The 21,977-nt window shown below is 44.0% G+C and overlaps 1 protein-coding gene across 1 annotated transcript in view; it reads right to left on the bottom strand.

Annotated features, from left to right (window-relative positions):
* Nucleotides 1–21,977, bottom strand: part of efnb1 (ephrin-B1) — a 58,248-nt gene that overhangs the window by 17,701 nt on the left and 18,570 nt on the right. Inside the window, exon 2 of the mRNA XM_069696851.1 lies at nt 15,253–15,530. Coding sequence (XP_069552952.1) covers nt 15,253–15,530 — 278 coding nt within the window. The remainder of the gene's footprint in view (nt 1–15,252; nt 15,531–21,977) is intronic.

The following is a 21,977-nucleotide window of genomic DNA, read 5'->3' on the forward strand; positions in this document are numbered from 1 at the left end:
AGTCTCAGATTACTGAGCCAAATTTTGGGCATTATGGACTTCCACAGCCGGCACCACTGGGCTAGTGCTTCAAGACTACTTATGACAGCTTTTAACCTCTGCAGAGGGCCAATCAGCAGCTCCCAAAGTGTCTGGGTGTGCATCTGTGAGAGAGTGTGTGTGTCTCTAGAAGACTCACTGCCTGCAGTCACAGGAAGCTTCTGCATCATTTAGCTGCGGGTGTCGGTGTGTCACCTCTATGGCGGATCCAGTGGGGCAGAGCTTTTACACCGCTGCACTTTCCACTCTCCATTTCCCAACTCAGCATGCTGCAAAACCCCAAGCTCCCATACTAAGCGCGAAACTTCCCCACATATCCACACTTACACACACACAAAGACAAAGGATGACATTGTCCTGTATGCGCAAGCACGAAGACATAGGACAGGAAGTGCACATGGGGAATTTTCACATCCACACATCCACGCCTACACACGAGCGAAAAGTACACACACAGCGCGGGCCGTCTGTCGGATCAGTAGGAGATAAAGGATGCAGAATAACAGGAGGACCTTGGGGAGCAGAGCAAGTCATCTGTCTCAAACACGAACAGACTGAGCGCACTCCAACATGACATGATGTAGACAGACTCATCTTAGAGCATATCGCATCTTGAACCTTTCTCCTGCACTTCTGCCAACCCTATCCACCCACCCATCCACTATCTTCATACACACACATAAGCACAAACACACAAAATGGAAAAGGCCTGCTCAAAATGTTGAGAGCGCGCTTCTAAGCCGAAACCAACATAATCTGACAGGTGTACACCGAAGGAGTACAGAATTCTGAATGAAGTCGATTGGCACAATAACACGGTGTAACCTGAGGGTGGGGGGACTTACAGCTTATAATACAATAAGCTGTTGCACATAGTATTAAAGTTATGAGAATCAAAGACAGCACCCAAAGCATCCAATAATAATCTAATAACCACATCGACTGTAAAACTCGAGCCTACCAAGACTCTGCTGTTCCTCGTTACGGACCAAAATTAGATATCAGCTATTTTTTAACTTTACCAGCTATTTCAGCTATAATATATTCTGTTGTGTGGAGATGTTGCCAGTAGCCCACACAACCCTCCCTAATGACAGAGTAGCTAATTGGCAGTAATGGCTCTTTTCACCGATATCATCGAGCTGCAGCCGCAGAAAACCTCAGCAGTTTAACACAAATCATTTGCGGGGTAAAAAAAAAAAACTGGGGGAAACAGGCTGAAGAAGTGGCCTGCAGTGCCTCTGTGCCTCACATGACCAGCAGGATCAACCGAAAAATATATATTCAGATGGATGTGGCTGCTTCTTTTCTTAGTTTGCTGTGAACGTCACTTCACATCAATTAGATGATTATTTAAAAAAAAAAAAAAAAAGTGGCACAGCCCTGGTGGGCACACACACATTAACAGCTTTGAGTACACAAAGCTAGCAGGTGAACAAACACATTGTGAGTGACACACACAAACACCCGCCGTACACAAACACACACTCCTGCCTCTGAACTCCCCTTGTCGACAGCACATCATTTGACTAATAGCAGCTGAAATGTTGCGTGTTCAGAGAAATAAGCAGAGGGGAAACTGGGTCAGGGAGAAAAAAAAAACGTCCATTTCACCTTCCTATTGGTCAGAGCTAAAGGTTAGGGGAGATGCAACACATGCTGAGGCACACACACACACACACACACACAAACTCCAAAGCTAAAGGTTAATATTGTTCATGTGGGAGTTGCTGAGTTGCTGTTTATCTCGCTCTTATCCATTATGTACGTGTGCACAAGGCTTGATTGTGCGGTTATGTGTGTAGCTAACAATGAGCACAGTTTCATCCTTGTTAAAGACAGAGGGGAGTTCTATATTAGTGTTTTATTAATTCCATCATGGGCCCAGTTTTTCCCCAATCACTGAAAAAGTGGGCAAAATGCCCACTCTTTTCTACCAATTGATGATTAATCCACATCAACAATGAGCCAGCAGGTCTTCTACTCAAGTATTTCAGTTCTGACTTTCAGCCTGACAAAGCTTCTGATACACTCTCATTTGTTATGAGGAACTATTATTACGCTGACTGATGACTTCCTGTTGCTACTTTAAATTAAAAAACCAAAATCTTTGCCATATCATTTGGTTATGATCCTTCTGGGAAGTTATACACAAAGAAATGGAGCATAATATTACATTTTCATTCTCTATTAACCGTCACTTTACACTGGGGAGAGCTGGGAACGTGCCAAAAGAAATGATCGACAAAACAAACAACTATCAGTCACAGAACATCAAGAATAACTTTCCTGAAAGTAACTACCAGCTACAAAAATATGTCCCGACATAAAAAAACGATTCAATGTATGGGATTAATAAAATAAGGGAGAATCTTTGTATGAAACAAGGGATTCAACATTCAAAATCTATCTACTACGAAATCAAAATTCAAATCATTATTTTGTTATGTATCTATGCATTTATTTATCGATAATTCATATCTGTTGTTAAAAAACAGGCCTATATTTTGGGTAAGGTACTTTTCACTAATAGAAATAAATATTTTGAAATAATGTAAATTACACTTGGCTTACATGAAATATAAAGTGAACCATGGGAGGACAGTTTCCTGCATAGAAGATGAACAGACATAAAGCCGCGCTAACTTATTGATTACATCAGTGATTGCACTGATTGTCTTTTTGCCCGTGAAGATTAGTCTCCAATCCGATTATTAAAATGAAAGAGAACAAAATTGGAGAAAAGAAAGGAAAATTAATTCATGAATAACAGAAATCCATCTTTTCTTTCTCAATCCTTAAATCATCCTGTGACCCCTGTGATTGTTCTTAGGTTGGGCACCACTGGTCTAAATATGTGACATTTTCTTTGTACATTTTGTTGTTACTATAGTTGCTTGCTGATCAGAGAGCTGATTACTTCATGTGTTTTTATGTCATCAAGGTAAGGTGCACCTTTGACTTTGAAACTATTGCTTCCACGTGACAGCCTCTGTTGTGTCTGTACAGATATTAAGCAGGTGAGGGGCGCATTAAACGAAAATTAAGTGAAAGCTCTTTATGCCCCGAAGCAAATTCATTAACAATGCTCCCATTAACATTCAATAAATAACCTTTAAATGCAAAACAAACAACAGGGTTCTGAGCTGCTTCTTACTGCAATAAAACTTCACAAGCAAATAACAGGTTGTCATGAGAGAAACAAGAAGAGCATGGCTCTGATTATCCTGTTATTTTGCTAATGAAAATGTCTTTGTTCCGAGTTTAGTCTATTAGAATTCCCAGTAGGTATTTACTCAAAAACGTCCATATTAGTGGGTGGTACTGGTATTTTCAGATTACACATGTGTAATCAGCTGACAGATGTACAAAGAAGGTCTATTAGTAAGCTTGTTCCTCAGCAGGAGGTTCATTGAAGTTTTCGTCTTGCTTCATTTGCACTGATAATCACATGAGTTGAACCATGGTTCGCCCGCTAAATCCCCACAGATGATAAAAGTGATCCTCTCCATCTTCTCTTTAGCCTTTGTGGTCGTCTACAAAGGAGAAATAGGACTCTGGACTGGAGAGAGGAGTCGCCCTCCTCGATCCACCTCTGAAAAAGGTCCACGAGCCACAAATCAGCCTGCGCTGCCTGATAAAAGAGCCGCTGGGATGGATCGGAATGTGGTGAGAGATAGTGGTGGCATGTCAAAGGCCACGAGGCTCCCAAAATCTAGACTGACTGAGGAGGTAATCTGTGTGTAAACTTCCCCCCTGAGGGAAAGCAGAGCTAAAGCAATGGAACAAGCCAACAAACACAAATAATGCTGGACGAAATATCCTCCAAGCCCTCACCACTCATACTGCTGCCTGTAAAAAATGTGCTTGCAGGGGCCGTGTGTGTGTGTGTGTGTGTGTGTGTGTGTGTGTGTGTGTGTGTGTGTGTGTGTGTGTGTGTGTGTGTGTGTGTGTGTGTGTGTGTGTGTGTGTGTGTGTGTGTGTGTGTGCATTTATGCAAATGTATTTAGATGTGCAAGTGTGTGTACATGTGTATAAAGCTATTCTGTGTCTGTGTGCAGCTCCTACACTACATCCATTCATCCTGTACAGAGAGAGCAGCTTCATTTTCACTGACCTTTTCAATCTGGCCTCCAGAAGAGAGTTATGACAACTGAGCCAGCCTTGTGTTCCTTGGCACAATAACACACATCAAAGATGGGAAACAAACAAACAAACAAACAAACAAACAAACAATAACTCTTACCGCAGGCTCAGCGCTTCCAGCCTCAAATAGGCAATACAAAATACACTCGGGGAGGTATTCTAAATAAGAGGGAACAGCAGAGCGATGCAGGGTGCGAGGAGAAACAAGCCGAGTGCTGCAGCTCAGGTGAGAAAAGCGCCTTCAATCTAATGATGCTGCCTGTGTGATAATCAGGTCAGAGCAACATAAAAAAGGAGAGATGCTCCTAACAATTGTTGCCAAGTCGATCTGTTTTTGTTGGGGGGGATTAATACATTAATTGTTACCAGATGCCAGAAAAACGTCTCCACTCAAAAAAATTCAAGATATCATTCATTTGGAAAAAAGACAAGCAGCAAATCCTCACATTGGAGAGCTTGCAACAATCTGTGATTGACATTTTTTTGCTCGATTAATTCATTGAACAAATAACTGACAAATTGTTTCTGCACTCGAGAGATTAAAGCACCGAGAGGCAGTAAAGGCAGCGAGATGGGCAGAGAGAGAGATGTCAAGAGGCAGAGCGAGAGACAGAGAGTGTACTTGTTATTGCGGAGAGTCGACGTCAGCCCATCTGTTGTCCACAAAAACAAAATCTGCAAAAGGAGGAACAAAGACAGAGATAGAGAGCAAAAGAGAGAGAGGACAGTGCACAGGTGTGTGGGCGTGCACGTGTCCCTGTGACTGAGCGTGTGTGTGTGTGTGTGTGTGTGTGTGTGTGTGTGAATCTTTGCACGCGAGTGTGTATGTGTGAGCCTAAACCCTGGGGGAATCTCCTGTACCTGCTAACATGGAGGCGACTGAACAAAGCTGACTTCAGCCAACATGCAATCCAAGTCCTAGCAGCTCAAATGCACACACACACACACACGCACGCGCGCACACACACACACACACACACACACACACACACACACACACACACACACACAAACACACAAACACAGACACACACACACACACACACACACACACACACACACACACACACACACACACACACACACAGACTCTTGGTGACACAAAGATAGATATATAATGGATAGAGTATGATGTAGCCGATGTGTAAAGTGCCAGAGCTCCAAGCGTGGCTCCAAACCGCAGCGAGGCTTCTCCAGCTCTGAGGCCAGGCTGCAACACAAGAAGCAGGAAAAGAAACACTCTTTTTCTCCCTTCCCCTGTTATTCACCAAAACCCTAATCAGAGAGCACTGCAGACCACAGAGAAAATGCTGCTGATTACATCCTAATACACACAAAGCCTGCCGTTGACGCACTTTTACAAACATGCACAAACGCACACACTGATTACATCCTCTCTGGTGCTCCTCACTCCTCATCCCTGGTATCGGTTACGCGGTAAAGCCACGCTGATCGAGGATCAGTGTTTTTTGGCACAGGGCGGTGAAAGAGTTCAGGAGCTTAACCTCTAGTCCGAGAGCGGAGGGAGACCGAGGCTCTGGACCCCCCCACCCCCCTCTCACACACATCGTGCCCCCAGCACAAATAAACAGTTGCAACACAAATATGTCTGGCAGACTTGAAACAATTTCCTGAAGGATCTGTCACTGTGCATGAGAGATGGGAGCAGGGGGGTGTACGATCTAAGGAGGAAAGAAAATAGGTGCAATGGCAAAGGCGGATGGAGAGAAAGATTAAGTTGCAATAGAAAAACGGGGGAGAGAGGAGCAGAAAAGAGAGAAAGAAATTGGACCCGTGGGTTTGGAACGGGAGGTAAAATTGTTCCGCCGCCGTCTACGAAACCATCAAGTCGCAGGGAGAGGCGGTCTGAACTCAAACACAACACATATTTATTTGAGGACGTTTCTTTTTCAGCATCCACCTATCCATCATGGTACGCATGCACAAACTCTGACAGCACACACATTTACACCCGTGGGACTGCTGACTGGAAATATCTTGCACTCAGCTAAGCTACAGTTCTCTTGAATGTGCATTAACGAATGCACAATGCATACAGCAGCTTCCATTAGGCAAGCAAATCTGTGCAGAGATGGAGGGTGGATGTGTGCGAGCACATTGTGTTTGTGTGTGAGCATCTATTTGCATTCTGGTGTGAGCTTATGAGTATATATATATTTGAATTTGCTTATGTGGCTTTGTGCTTATTTATGCCTGTGTGTTTGTGCACACACACGCCTCCTGTGTGTTTGTCTGCTCCTGTTACTGTGTTTGTGCGCCTGCGGTCGTGCTGGAATGGAACACGGACATTTTGCCACCGAGCTGGATTCACAGAAACGGGCTTGGTCCTGGCCTGCACAGCAGTATTTAGACTCTGTATTTATGCGTTGGACAACCACAGCAATCTCTATCACCGCTTGTGATTCATGTTTGTTTGCTTTGCTCTACGCTGATTCCACTCCATCAAGAAGCTCCTTTTTTCTCTCTCGCTCCCCCAAAACGCTTTCCGCAGAAATGTTCACGCCATACCCGGTCAGAGTTTCATCAGCCACCCCTCATCGCAGCTGACCAAGCATGCAGTGGTTTCCATAGAGAGGATGCGACATTAAAACTAACAACCTCTATAATTATACATCCCATATTTCTAAGATGAGTTTGTGTAAACAAGCCCAGGCTCCAGCTCGGGGAGGCGGACTTCTTGGCAGGCCCCGGCTGACGGTGCCACTGAATGACTGTCGGAAAACAAAGCCATTTCAGAGTGTGCCTTGGAAAAGACAAACCACTGTTCTCGGGATGGTGGAGAGGGAGAGCAAGTTCCATCTGACAGACAGAGAGCTGTGATTTGAGCTTAGCTATTGGCTGGAGAAGAAAGACGCTGAGAATGTGTTGTTGGCAAAGCAGAGGGCAAACAACCTCAGACATCTCAGATGGAAAGGGAAATATGCATTTCCAGAGTGTTTTAGATTATGGGCTTGCATTGTTTTATCCTGTGCTTATGTTTTTTTTTTATAAAGCGACAGACCATTGTCCAATTCAATTTGCCTTATGAACAATGATGTTCCTCTTCTGTTGTCCTACATTTACTTTTCCAAATCGCCGTAGACTCCAAACACGCATCTATCCAGCAGCCTTAAGATGTCTCCCCTCCTTTTGCCTGAAGCTATTTTAGGGCTGTAAAAACAGAGATGGTTTCAGCATAGCAGATACAATTAAAGAAAACCAGGAAGCTACCCTCAAGAATTGAAAAACGCTCTTAAAGTGAGAGAGTCATTCGACAAATGAGTTTGTGTTAGCTGAGAGGAGAAAAAAGGAAAACAAAAATCAACAGTGTTGTTGTTTCAGAATTCGCTCTGCGGTCTCCCGTGGTTTGCACAGAGAGGAGATCTTAGTTATCAGTTAACAAAAAAGGAGTTGAACACAGACTTCCCACAGCACCTACGCTACGTACACAACTTTGAAACATGACAGCAGAATAAAGGAAGGGGAAACGGCCGGTTTGAGGAGCAGGAAGGAGGAAATGACATACTGTAGTAGCAGAGAGAGAGATGGAGGCCTCGCATGCAGGATAAAATATTCTAATAAGATAAGCATGGAGCACAGCCGAGGAGGGATGAGTGTCTGCGTTTGGAGATGCGCGGCGCGGACTAATTGAGATGAATACATGAATATATCAGCTTCATCTCGCAGCGACGGGTTCAGCCGTAACCAATGGTTACCATTCACTTGTACAGCCACGTGAGCCGCCCTCCCCTCTAAAAAGAAAAGTCCTCATGCCCCAACACCCCCCCCCCCCACCACCACACACACACACACATCACCCCTCCTTCCACTCTAAACAAAATCCTCTGTAATAAACGAAAGGCAATAACCAGCGACAATAACGCCGCGGCTGCTAACCCTCCCTGAATGACATATCCAAAGGAGAAGTAGCGGAGGCAGCCTGGATAGATTTGCAAAGCAAGCAGAAAGTCATATATTACACTGGCACTCTCATAAACACTGGGCCATATTCACTCACAGGGAGGGGTGGGGGGGGGGGGGTTAAAGCTCCTTATCCCAGGCCCTGCTGCTCCACCGGCGCTAACCTGACCTGTTAGCAGGGTTTACTTTGAAAATGAAATCCGTTAAGGCTTACTGATTAGCTGCTTTAAACACTAATAAGTAACATTAATGACAGTCACTCTGCCAATCCACAACTTTTTTTGATTTTCTGTGTGAATACTTCATGAAACCATTTGTGATAAATGACATATGTTGAACAAAGTGATAGATAACATGAATAAGCTGTTTTTATACCTAAAAGATAAAAGTGTAACATTTTAAAACAGATAGAAATGTTTGCTAAAAGTAGAAATCATTATTTCAGGTCCTGTCATTTTTAATGTCCACAGTCTGATAAGTATGCAGCAGAACAATACGCCCTTTGTTCTCTACTTTTAACAAGTATGTGGGAGACTCCATAATCGATGCAGAGGGAAAATCCTGCACACTGTGTCTTGCTTGTAATTAAAATATTTCAGTGTGATTCTACAGAGGGAGGTTACCAGATGTTAGCGGTTATCCTTTCTCAGCAACAATTCATTTAATTGAGAGTTTGAAACGTGTGACTTATTTGCATCTCTATAATCTGACAATCAAAACGCTTTTGTCTATTTCAAATGCTCCGCTGACAACTGTAACCGCCTTGTTCAAAGTGGCTGTGATTTGATTATGGTAATCTTATAAAAGATTACATTTAACACTTTTTTTCTAGTCAGATTACTGTTGTTGTGCTGCATCAAATCGAGCAACACGCCTGCCATTGTTTGTATTTATTAGACTGTGTACAAGCGTGTTCATGTTCATAAACTCCTTTGCATTATTGCAGCGAGTACCTGCGTGAGAGCGCACATATGTTGAGTGTTTATGCCCTCGCAAATGTAGGGCGGGGGAGGCTCTTGTGATCTGATGCAGCCGGGCCAGGGATTATAACCTTGACCTTCAACACCCCAAGGGCAAATCAGAAAAGAGGCTGATTTGTAAAGCAAAACAAGACAGTGTTGGATACATATTGCTCAATAGAAGAGGATTCCTTTGGGGGATTTTTGGATGGAGGAGCAAACAATGTGTAGGTTGTTTAGCTGAAAAAAAAAAAAAAAAAAAAACATTGAGAGCCCACGCTAAAGAGCATGAATGTTACTCATATGTGGCATACTTCCTAACCTTAATCTTATCAGGTGTGAGCACCACAGACCGATCATTCCACAGTGTCAAATGCAGTTTGTCAGATGTATTCTTGTTTTACATACACTGGGTCAGCATCCATGTTTTAGCAGGAAAAACAAGCTTTTTCATTACCAATTCATACTCTGTGTACATCAGTCGTTCCGTTTCTCAACAATTGGAAGGCGTTCCACTGGATTTATCTGCAAAGTCAGTGAAACCAAGCGTCAAGTGTAAAATAAACGTCACTGTTTCTTGCGAGCACGCGTTATGTAGTTCTCTGAGGCAATCTTCTGGAGGTGAGACAGCATGTGCTCCAAGTGCAGCAGTATTCTAGTGGGCAAGTTGGCGTGTGTCAGAGTCTGCGATGGTACACTGCGATGGAGAGTGACAGCTGTCAGGAGGGATCAGGCTTACCCTGCCCGCTACACAGGAAATCAAGGGAGAGGAGAAGTGCACGATGACAGGCGGCCTCTGTTTACTGCCTCATGGCCTTACCCTTATATAGAACAGGGACTCACCGACAAAGCTAACCTCTGAAAACATAGTCATGCTACATTATTGTGATGTGGACCGAATGGGAGAGAAAATGGAGGGAGGTTATTTATTTTTTATTTTTTTGGCCCCGCTCAGTAATGTATAAAGACTGTCAGTGTATAGATTTGTGTCGGCATGTATGCTTGTCCCGTCTCCCTCTTTCCCGCTCTGTTGCTCATTTTCTCCATTATATTCCCTTTGCCTTAAAAGCCTCCTGTCTAAAATCTGTCTCTAACCCCTAAACAGGGCACAGCCACTTTCCTCACCAACAGCTCATTCGATATCCTGTGTTTAGACAACGCAATGAAATATAACCAGTTTGTCCGCTCATACATCAGGGGGGTGGGAAGGTGTATGTATATATATATATATGCGTGCCTGTGTGTGTATGTGTGTACATAGGGGGTGGGGGGTGCTGATGGACAGCACAAGCTGGTGCTGGTCTGGGGTTTAGATCAGTGCAGGGTTATCATTACTGACTCCCTGCTGTGTTTCCGTGACCCCCTTAGCCGTGAATTTTGACCTTTAACCCCCCCGACAACTCCTGTCGGAGCTGGGCCGGGATGGACGGGACCGTGTGGATGGGATCCCCTGTGGTGACACCAGATCATGGGATACACACACAAACAAATACACACAAATACACACACACACACACACACACACACACACACACACACACACACACACACACACACACACACACACACACACACACACACACCATTTGCTGCTTTCTTTACCCCCCACCTTTTGTTGCTTATTGGAAGGAGCAGGGGTGGGTGCGGGGGCAGGGAAGGTGAGGGGGGGGGTTGTTAAGGGAGAAGACTAACGGAGAAAGAAAACGACTGCTGGAAGATTCAGGTGAATGTCCACCACCTATGCATCTTCTTCCTGTCCAAAACGAGATTTACAGCTCTGCCGGCTGACTGAACCACATTCCCAGCAGGGACGGTGGGATAACGCACTCACGTCTTCTAGGCCTCTAGGCAGGAATAAGCTGGCCCAAAAGGGGCCTTAACGCACACACACACACACATTTACTGTGGACTTTACTATACAGGTAAAGCAGGAGAAGTATGTTCGTTGACCCTCGACTGCTTTCTCTAGAAAACACAGACAATACACAGATACGGTAACCACACATGGCCATTATCTAAATGATAGATGAAGTGTGTTATGGTGTATGCACAGGCTCCAGTGGAATAAACAAAACAAGCTCTTCCCGTTGCAAAGGACAATAACATTAACATAACACCAAGACAAATACTACATCCGATTACTGCTGACGCGAAAACGTTACAGTATATGAGCCTAATAATGATCCAGCATCAGGCTGGATGCTGCACGACCAGCCTTCCTTGTGAGGGATGTGCATCTGGCTCGAGTTTACACTATAGAGTGTTGAGTAGTCTTAATTACATAAAAGACACATCAGCAAGAATGCAGCAGACACAAAAGAGTGTTGTACAAAAGCTAATTCAACCTCAGGGAAAGTTGATGCTTTTGCTTCGATGTTGGGTCAAACTGTAGACGAGATGCGTGCCGAAGCACATGTCAGGAATAATGTTGGCTCGAATATTTATGATGTAATCAGGAGACAGCCCCACGAACAGCCAGCAACCAATAATGCCAAACATGCCCAAGGTGGTTTCTAAAGACATGTGGGCGCAATAAAGCTCAAAGAAATATTTCTTAAAGCCCACATGATATGTTGCCACAGCCCACCCCCCAAAAATTGTCACTTGATAACATCACAAGCTTCATGCTTGCCTGCATTCTGTCTGTGAGGGAGAGTTCCCAAATATCGACTGAACCGCTGCAGATAAAAAGAAAAACATATGCGGGATTTCATTTAACGTGATTTTTCCTTCAGAGGAAGAGGGTGTAAAAAAAAAAGCTATTTTCAAGAATAAAAGCTTTTGTAGCTTTGTATCTTCTATTTGAAGCGTTTCAAAACTTTAAAGATAGAAAGTTAAATCACGCATCAAAAATATTTATACTCACATTCAGGGAACTGTGATGTCAGGAGATGAATATTTTAAGTCTTTTATGGATAATTAAAAATATAAAAAAGTTAATTGTGTCATATTAGATGTAACAATACATCAATACATGGTGCTTCATTAAATGAGATTGGTGGTGGGTCCATTTTCTTCTAATGGCCTGCAGAGCCTCTATTGATTGCTCACCACGCCGGCCACTCTCTGGCATGAAGCAGATTGTTGCATATTAGTTTAAACGTTACATTTCTAATGTCAGGATTATCCCTAAATCATTTCATAGATTCGGGGAGGAATCAATTATAGATGCGGCAGAGACTTCAACTGGCAGTATCCTCTGAGACGAGCTCCACCACAACACAAGTCTTAATTTTAGAAAACCTTTAAAGTCAGGAAATGTAAAAAGAAAATAGACAAACAGCAGTAAAAATGAGATGTGACCTGTCTTTTGCATTATGAATTCAGTCACAGTGTGTTCAGCAGAATCCCATTAAAAGACCAAAACCAACAACTCATTAGTATCTGTCTCAATACTTTTATATTATGTCTGTGGCACCGCGAAGCCCATTTTTTTCTTTGAAGATCTAAATCTTTCAAAAATGGCTACAGATATGTACATGCAGCTTTACAGGCAAAATGTTGGAAGGTTTGGATTTGTAGATCAGTAAAATATGGATTTTTTTTATTTATTTTTTTTTAATTATTTTTTATGGAATATAATAATATTATCGGTTTGGTTTGTTCTGTATTGAGACACAGAACAACAAAAGTCTACAGACCCATGTGATGTGCTATCTTTGCCAAACACTAACTCAAATGCCAGTCATTCTTAAATGTGGCTTTTGTATGTTTTTAGATTTCACTGCAGCTGCTGAGGCTTCAGACGGAAAACCAGATCCCATCTGAGGTGACTAGTGAAGACATGGTCAACTTAGTGGTGGAGGAAAGCAAAAAAAAATCAGTCAGAGAGCAGTGAGCTACTGACACACATACAGTCCAGCTACCTCTACACCTTAAAACTGTTCATGTAAATCCAGTCTGTCTGTGGTTAAAGTACAAGGTAGCAGCCTCTGTTTCTGTTTGAAGGTTTTGGGAATTTGGACTGAAAGGGTGTCATGCAGATTTTGCCAGTCCTCCTCTAAAGACAAGAAACCTGAGAAGACTTCTAGTAGTTTGCAGTAAATTATTACATTATGCTGATTTTATCCTCTAAACATGTAAAAACTGCACTTCCTATCTGATTGCTGGTTTTATGTGTGAGACCTAAACATTTGCAATAAAATGAGAGAAGTTGAGTGGCAAGCTGCTCTTCAAGTTCCCAGAGGAGATACCTCCTCAGATGAAGTGAGCAACATTTGACACACATTTATTAACAGTTTAACAACCATGTTTTAATATCTCTGCAATATTCTGAAAGTGTTTTAAAATGAGTTGTATTTACTTTTATCTGAAGACACCCTAAAGCCCTCAGAACTGCGCAACGTTTAGCCAAGACCCTATGAAAGAGGCTGCAGGATCCACCCAGCCCAAAACTGGGTGAAAAGTGGTGATGGAGGTAGTTCCCAGTGCTCTCACCAGTGTGGTACGACAGACCACCTTCTCCCGCTCCATAAGAGATTACAGGGTCCTGTCCATACGAACAGAGAACCAACAGATGTACCCAGTGCTGCTGAGTAAAATTGTCAAAGCGACTGTGACTCAGATTTGTGACTCCATCCATTACTGAGATTCAAGCCACAAAGGACATAAATGAGATATTCAACCAGAAAGAAGGGCCTAAAACCCACCAAAGAACAAGACTCTGCTGAGGCTCCTCTGAGACCTGCTGTTGAACCTGTGGTGATTGTCATAAATCACTCAGAAGTCCAAAAGCCCAAGAAGAGAGCAATAGGCTTCTTCTGTCAGCTCTGCAAACCACTGTGCTGTTGCTTCAACAGTCACACAGACACTGACTCACAGTCTTCCTGGTTGTCATAGTTCAACATTTTGTCTTCTTGTAATATAAACTGTAAATAAATGCAAAAAAAAAGTACTTTTTTGTGGCCATGTGTCAACCTATTTAAATACTCTTCAGTTTAAAGTTTGAAAACAGATTTAGAAGTTTTTCCTTCACGGTGGTGTATATTAAACATTTTCCATTACATTTCCAGGTTTTTTTCATCTCTATCATCTACATAGTAGAAAAACACACATACTGGTACAGAATATAAATTGGACTGCAAAGTTACCCATAATAGGTTGGCAGCACTAAATTATATAAAACACACTGTGTAAAAAGTGTGAAAAGCGAAGTGTGCACGTCTGCATATCTTCTGTGTTGACTGTAAATGTGGTAATAACACAAAGAAAACAATTATCTGTAAAGGTGCTACATTCAAAATGTTACTAAAGTAACACTAGAGAAATATTATTATCGATACATAATTAAAGAATCACAAGTTAAAGTACTTGTAATTTCCTAAGAATTTCGTAGAAAATTCTGAGACATTTTCCATAATTTTTTTTTTTATTTTATTTTATTTCACTTTATTAATCCCCGAGGGGAAATTTCTTCACTACAGCAGGGGGGCTCTCAGGGGGGAGCTGCTGCAACAGGCTGCCACTAGCGCGGCGCCAGGTAACCTGACCTGAGGTTTATGTTTTTGGATGTCTATAAAATGATGTTTTAAAATGTCTATATTATTGGTACTAATTACAGAGAAAATAGGAATTTCTACAGAAAATAGCTGAATTTAACCCCAAACAAATATTTGTTCGATATCATGGCAAGTTGAAGTATTGATGTGTTCAACTTTTCCATTATTGCATGTCCAGCTTAACTGTTGTGCTCTGACTATGAGACTAATCTTTAAAGATGATTTATGGTGTAACTAATGTTAACCACAACAAGTACAATATGTTTCTCTCAAAAGCAGCAGGCATAAAGCATAAAGCAGCATCAAACTAAAATATTTTAGTGAACTACTCATATATTGAGAACAAAACTTGACTAAATTGTTAGGTTTTTTTCCCACAAAATTTTTTAATGTAATGAAAACATTGAGGAGTAAGTCAAGGCTGGCAGTTTGAGTTCAGTAGTGAGATGGAAAACTTCCACCTGAAACACCTAACACCACTCCGCCTTGGGCAAGGCATATAACTTTCAGTTGTTGCTGCTGCAGTGGCCATTAAAATGCAGTTTTACTAGGAAAATCCCAGGTGTGACTGTGTGTAACTGAGTGTGAATCAGAGATTATTACTCAGATTGTTCAGTAAGGCTGCTCCGGTTAAACGAAGGTTACAAAGCTAAATATCAACAATGAATCATCAGTGAGGACAGACTTACAGGTGATGTAGTAGTTGACGTTCCTCTTGAACTCCAGGCCCATGTAATTGGGGCTGAACTCCTGGAATTTGATGGTGAACTTGATGTTTTTCTCGGGCTTGTTACAGTTGACCAGGACGTTCGGATCGAGGACTGTACTGCAGCTCTCGGCCTGCTCCCTCTTCACCAGGTACAGCTTGTAGAACTCATAATCTCTTCCTTGGTCCGCTTTGGGACAGATGATGTCCAGCTTGTCCCCGATGTCTGGGTAGATGACCAGGCCTTTTCCAGCCAGAAACCTGAAGGACGAGAGAACAGAAGACAAATTGTTATGACCACATGAAGAAAGGCGCCTGGAAAAGCTGCCACATAATTCAACAATCGTTTATACAGTCTTAATACTTTGAGCTGTAGGAGTTATGGGTTTAGATTTGGCTGGCGTGCCCTTTTAGTCGGAGCGTAGTTAATTTGGCCCCACAAAAAACACTACATGTAGCAGCTTGACATTGTTCAGCATTATTCAACAGAGCATTTCACACAAATCCTCTGAAGTTCCTTCTCATACTTGGATCTGAATCAAAGCATACCAAAAGTTTGCAAGACAGGGAACAAGATGGCCCAACACAAAATGGCTGCCGCAGATATGGCTGCAGATAAGATTACTTCCAAATAACACAACAATTTTATTTTTTTTTCCATATTTTGGGAGTTCCAGATAAGACCTGTGATTCAACATAATATCCACGCTGCTTCTACTTCAGAGGTCTGCGTTTCTGGACAAAAACAGTGTGCAGGGGTCGGAGGGGAGGTTAAGGCTTCCTGGTTCATCTTCCCTCGGCCATGATCATCTATGGGAGGATTACGATAATCCATCTGGCCTTACTGTACCTCTCCACCTCGCCTTCTGCTGCCAACTCAATCAGATCAGCTCTTGTTCTCTTTTATTGACTAAAGGTGGGGAACAGGAGGAGACCCAGTGTGTGTGTGTGTGTAAGTGTGTGTGAAGAGAGGGGGCGGGGGGCACACCGAGTACTTGTGTTTGGGCAGTGGTGTGTATGTTTATGCACGTCTGCATGTGTGTGTGTGTGTGTGTGTGTGTGTGTGTGTGTGCTAGTCGGTCAGCAAAATGGGCTGAGGTTTGCGGTCTGATAGGGGGGCAGACGGGCTGAATCATTGTTCTGGACTTGTTTGAGGCTTAAAATGTCAACATGGTTCAGCTCTGCTGTCCCAGTTAGCCAAGCATTAACCCAGACAGCCGGACTGACCACGGGTGTGTTTATGTATGTGTGTGTGTGTGTGTTGTGGTCCCAGACAGCGAGCACAGCAGCGGGGCTATCTGCTAGATCTGCCCATGCCAGCGGATTTAAGCAGGATTTAGCAGCGAGCAATGCATTTGTTGTTCTTTCTGATCCCTCACGTTTTAACAAGACATCAGGGGCCGGGCCCCTCTCTACCTCTCTCTGTCTCTCTCTGTCTCTCTCTGTCTCTCTCTGTCTCTCCCCTCTGTTTCTCTCAGTGTAATCTCACTTTATCTACAGCCCCTCATTTCATCATCACACACATCATTTCACCACTAAATAACTGACTCCTCCGACAGGCCCGGCAAAAGGAAAGGAAGGCCGCGATGCCTCCTGTAAGACACTGATAGAGGAGTGTGTGAGTGTAGGGGGGCTTATGGTCGCCAATCCTCCTCTGATGTTAAACATGGCAAACAGCCAGCCACTGTAAGAAAAGATCATTTAAAAAGTCCCATTTTCTGAAGAAGAAATACCCCCGTGAAAAAGAACATGATTGGATTAACATTCATGGACATTCTTCTCGGACAGGGGCATTACCAAATAAATGACTTCATTCGCAAAAGAGATGAATAAAAAAATGTAATTTGCAAAACGGTCAAAATCCTTTCTGTCAATCCACCTCCATCCTTTTTTTTTATTATTTTTTTATTTTTTTGCTTAATATGATGTAATGAAAGCATGTGTGGATAGGCGCTCTTGTACCAGTCTTGGAAGCGGGTGAGACGTTATTTCCCTGCTATTGTCTGATGCTCATGGGGGTGAGGAGGGGCCCAGGGTTGAGGGGGTGAGAGGGTGAGAGGGTGGGGGGGAGTTGTGCTAATTCAAGGGTCGATAAGAGAGAGAACGCGGGGTATCCTTTGTCCTACACCTCCCAACAATTTGCTGGTTTTCAGCAGCAACACTGAGTGTGTGTGTGTGTGTGTGTGTGTGTGTGTGTGTGTGTGTGTGTGTGTGTGTGTGTGTGTGTGTGTGTGTGTGTGTGTGTGTGTGTGTGTGTGCGCGTGCGTGTGTTAGCATACATATGTTTCCATGCACGAGTGTGTGCGTGCACACACACCACGCCTGGGTACACGTGCATGTGTCTATGAAGACACAGACACAATCAGTCTCTAATTGGATCTACAAGATGCATCAGTGAGGCATAAACAAGTTTCCATGGCAACATTAGGCTTTGTTGCTGACCACCCTCTCTTCTCCCCACCTTCTTTCTATTCCTCCCTCGATCCCCAATCTCAGCCCCCTCTATTTCTACTCTGCAATCTCATTCCCTCCTGCTTTATCCTTCCCTCTTATTCACCTCCTCAACATTTCCCTCATTGGGTTTTTCTCTCATTCCCCCTCTCCACTCACCCACCCCCCACTCTACACAAAAAAAAAAACACCTACAGAAAAAAATAAGCATGAAACCAGAGGAAGAGAAAAAAAAAAAGGAAAGCGCAGGCAAACATCACAATTAGACCTCGATTTGTTTCACTCAACAAGTAGCGTGTTCTCTATTTTCTTTGGAGGTAAACTGTTGGCAACTTTTTTTTTTTTTTCAAATGTTCTGTTTCAAAAGTGTTAAAGATACTTAAAAGCCTGGCCCTCGAATTGTCAGTTTTACAAGCCATTTATTCCATTATCAAAGCGAGCCACAACAATTTAGATGATTAATTAAGATTTTCAAAATCTTAATATCTTAATATCCCTGAAGGATTTAATCGCATGCCGGCCCCTGTCATTGATTCAATTTTCCGAGCAGGCCTCCTAGTTGGCGGTTAGATAGCTATCCTAAGTGAATTCTCTGCTTCTGTTTCCCAGCCTTTGTTAACTGTCTGCTATAATGAGGCTCTGGCTGCTGTGGAGGTCTGGAAGCGCCATCGCAGATGGGAAAGAAGCAACATAAAAGAAATAGGGCAGCAATTAGTGTTTAGCCCAGTTTAAAAGCCCTCCACTTGGCAAGCTGCAGCCCAGCTCCAGTCCAGGATGTGAAACTAAACTGGTGGGCTGGGACTTTGTCTCCTGTTTGTCTCTCTGTTGGCTTAATCAGTGCCACTCCGGTGCTACACACAGCCACGCAATGGAGAGGAGGAGACGAGTGACTGAAGATTATTGTACTTTGGAGGAGGTCGAAAGGGAAAAAGGGGGGAAACTGGAGGTTGAATTGCATCTTTCATTCATGTTGTCTGGAGACTTTATAGGACCTGTTGATGAAAGAAGTTTGAGTGCACAGAGGAAGAGCTGTGCAGATACAAATAATGTTTCTGGGAAATGACCCTGAACACGAGAGAGCTTTTATTCCCCTCATGTCAAACGAGGTGGATCTGCCTCAACCAAACAAAATAAAGAGAATCATTTTCAAAACAACCAAATGAGGTTGGTTTTGTTTCATCTGGATGGCTCTGCAGCGTGCTCAATCCTGTAAAGAGCTTATACAAACAGACCTACGCTATAGCACAGTGGAGAGAGAACAGAAAACAACGAAGCAAAAGAGAGGAGAACCCCCTCCTCTCGCTTTTTACATTCCACTGGTGAATATGAGCACATGATCTCACATATGCTACACCCCACCACCACCACCAGCACCACCACCTCCTCTCACTCACACACACACACACACACACACACACACACACACACACACACACACACACACACACACACACACACACACACACACACACACACACACACACACACACGGATGTGAGCGCTCACAAAAGCACTGCGGGGTGCATCCTGGGCCTTCCCAGCCCAACTTCCCAGCCACCCTTATTCATGCACCCTGCCCTCACCGACTTTCATATAAAACGCCGCCTACACTAAGGCCCACTCAAAGCCCCTTACAGAGCCTCAAACCACCCCTTCCCCCATGCTCCCCACCCCCGTCCAGTCAACTCAAGCCTCTGCCCGGAGCACTGCACTGGCAGGCAGCCTCGGCTGCTCAATGAATGGAGCCGAGACACAGGAACCGCGAGAGAAAGAGGCAGAGACGGCTCATATCAACAGAATGGTGTCAAATTGATTTGTTCCTCCTGAACAGCAGAATGAACATGCCATACATATCAATTAAAATTAATTATGTTCTTCTACATCATCCATCTCTACCAGGGGAACACGCCATCAGCCCCAGATGCAGATACTACCTCTTCGTGATGTCTCGTTTCTGCAGCTGGACTCACAGTCAGAAAACACCAACGCACTCTCCACACTATCAACACCACAACAGGTACTCTATCCCCAGATATCAGCGTGGCAATTATCACAACAGGAAAAGTGTTCCCTCACCAATTATTAGTTCTCTCTTACATTATCCATAAAATCTGTGCGGCCGCTTCCCCCTGTTACCAGAAATGGCACTTTCCATACGGCACACATTTTCACAGCCATTTGAATCAATATTCCATATAAGCTTACAGTTCACATATATTACGGTTGCTCACAGTAATTCACCCACATGACAGGGTTACACTTAAGTCTGTGAAGACCAGAAAGCCGTGTTATGCAAAAAGTATTTTTGATGAGCTCTTGTGTAACACATATATATAGCGGTGGGGATTTAAAACTGATTCACTTGCTTGAGGCAGTCTACGTTTTGTTTAATCACAGGATACAAATGCATCCTGTTCTCATTCAAGTCAATCAATGTTAAATAATTGTCTGCTAGCAGCGACTGTTTCAGCCCCAAACCGCTTTGAGATCCGTGCAGATAGAGCCGCGTGCTCGCTCGGCCTCACAATGGCAACATTCAGACGGCAGCTACTGAAACGGCCTTGCTCCTGATCTGTGGTTAAGATCCGCTGAGCGCTGATGAGACTGTGTGATCATTTCATACTCGGGAGAAAGGCACAGATCATCAAACTGTCAGTACGTTTTCATGGCACTTAAGTAAATTCACCACATCTATAATTCGGTCGAGTCACGTGACCTGTGAGGAGCAGGTCTGAAAGCAGACTCCCCCTAGTGTTTGAGGCGACGCCACGCGAAGGTGAGTTGGTCACAGGTCTGCGCTCGTAGCCCGCAGCTCAACCCGAGCACTTGTATACATAGCTGGCTTCTGTCAGGGCTGTCGCGGGGGCAGATGTTCTTGGGGAGGCCTGACTATAAACACAATCGCATAAACACACACCCCACAGTGTACACACACCGATTTCCTCACATGTCAAACACAGTAAACAAGTTGCGTAAATGCTAGCGCAGGCCACACACATATATAAAGAGGCACACGGACAAACACAGCCATCCTGAAATTAAGCAAAACAAGGTCCATCTGGCCCCAGAATTGTTTAGCAGAGCAGGAAGGATTTGACCCTTATTATAGAAAAAGGAGGACAAACTAGCCAGCGGGTAGAGGTATTGGATAAACTATAAACTCAGTCCAAGTTGTATTTAAACTCCAGAAAGCCGGACTTGGCAACAGTGGCTTGCTGAAAAGCAGAAGGCTCTGTAATTTCCCTCCGGGCTGTCCCCATTAGAGGGACATTCAATGACGATGTCAGGCAAAAAAGATTAAGACGGACAGAAGATCCTAAATTCCACCCTGCAGAGAACTGCTTTTGTACGTGTGAACACAGACACCCTCCCTCTCTCTCTCTCTCACAGACAAACACACACTGGCTTCAGTTAGCTCAGTCAACAGGCGGGCATGCAGACCAGATCAGATTCAGCGTGACTCATAACAGTTGCACACAGGCGAGTTCTGACACAGACGTGAGCGCGGCTGACACACACCTCTCATGCTCACCAAACGAGCTCAGTATGCTCGCCCTCTATCACTGTCACATGAAGGGCCAGCGTCACACCATCAGCGGCTGTAATGAGCTAACAAAATGACGCACAGATGGCCTTGCTGCAAGGAGGACAGAAGTGGACGCTGTTACAAGACGAACAAGCTGAAGAGGACTGTTGAGCGAAAGGAGTGTCAGAAGTCATTAGGGAGGAGAAAGAGCATAATCTGTTTCTTCTTATGGCCTCTGTGGTTTCTGTCAATGCCGAGCCCATCCCTCTCTAAGAGCAGGGGAGTTAAGAGAGCATGGGTGTATGTGGTCGTGATTGAACGTCATCCACGGTATCACTGACAGCGAGAGAAGCCCCAGACTGTTGCTCTCTGGGTCTCCACTTATTCATCCCGGAACCCAGGGACTGAGCTCTTCCAGCTGGAGGGCCGGGGGAGAAGGGAGGAGAGGAGAGGAGAGGAGAGGAGAGGAGAGGAGAGGAGAGGAGAGGAGAGGAGAGGAGAGGAGAGGAGAGGAGAGGAGAGGAGAGGAGAGGAGAGGAGAGGAGAGGAGAGGAGAGGAGAGGAGAGGAGAGGAGAGGAGAGCTTTGACTTGGCTCGATGACAAAGTTTGGGTCAGTTTCAGCCTGAGTTTAGTCCTCATTCTGGGGTTGCTTCATGACCCAAACACACACAAGTCTCTTTCCTCCTTCTCTAGCTCCTTCCCTGGCCACGACACAACACACACACACAGC

This window comes from Brachyistius frenatus, unplaced genomic scaffold (genome assembly GCF_029030835.1).
Source record: "Brachyistius frenatus isolate BFR_SWC_R1_liver_20210118 unplaced genomic scaffold, ASM2903083v1 Contig_22, whole genome shotgun sequence".
NCBI classification, from domain to species: Eukaryota; Metazoa; Chordata; class Actinopteri; family Embiotocidae; genus Brachyistius; species Brachyistius frenatus.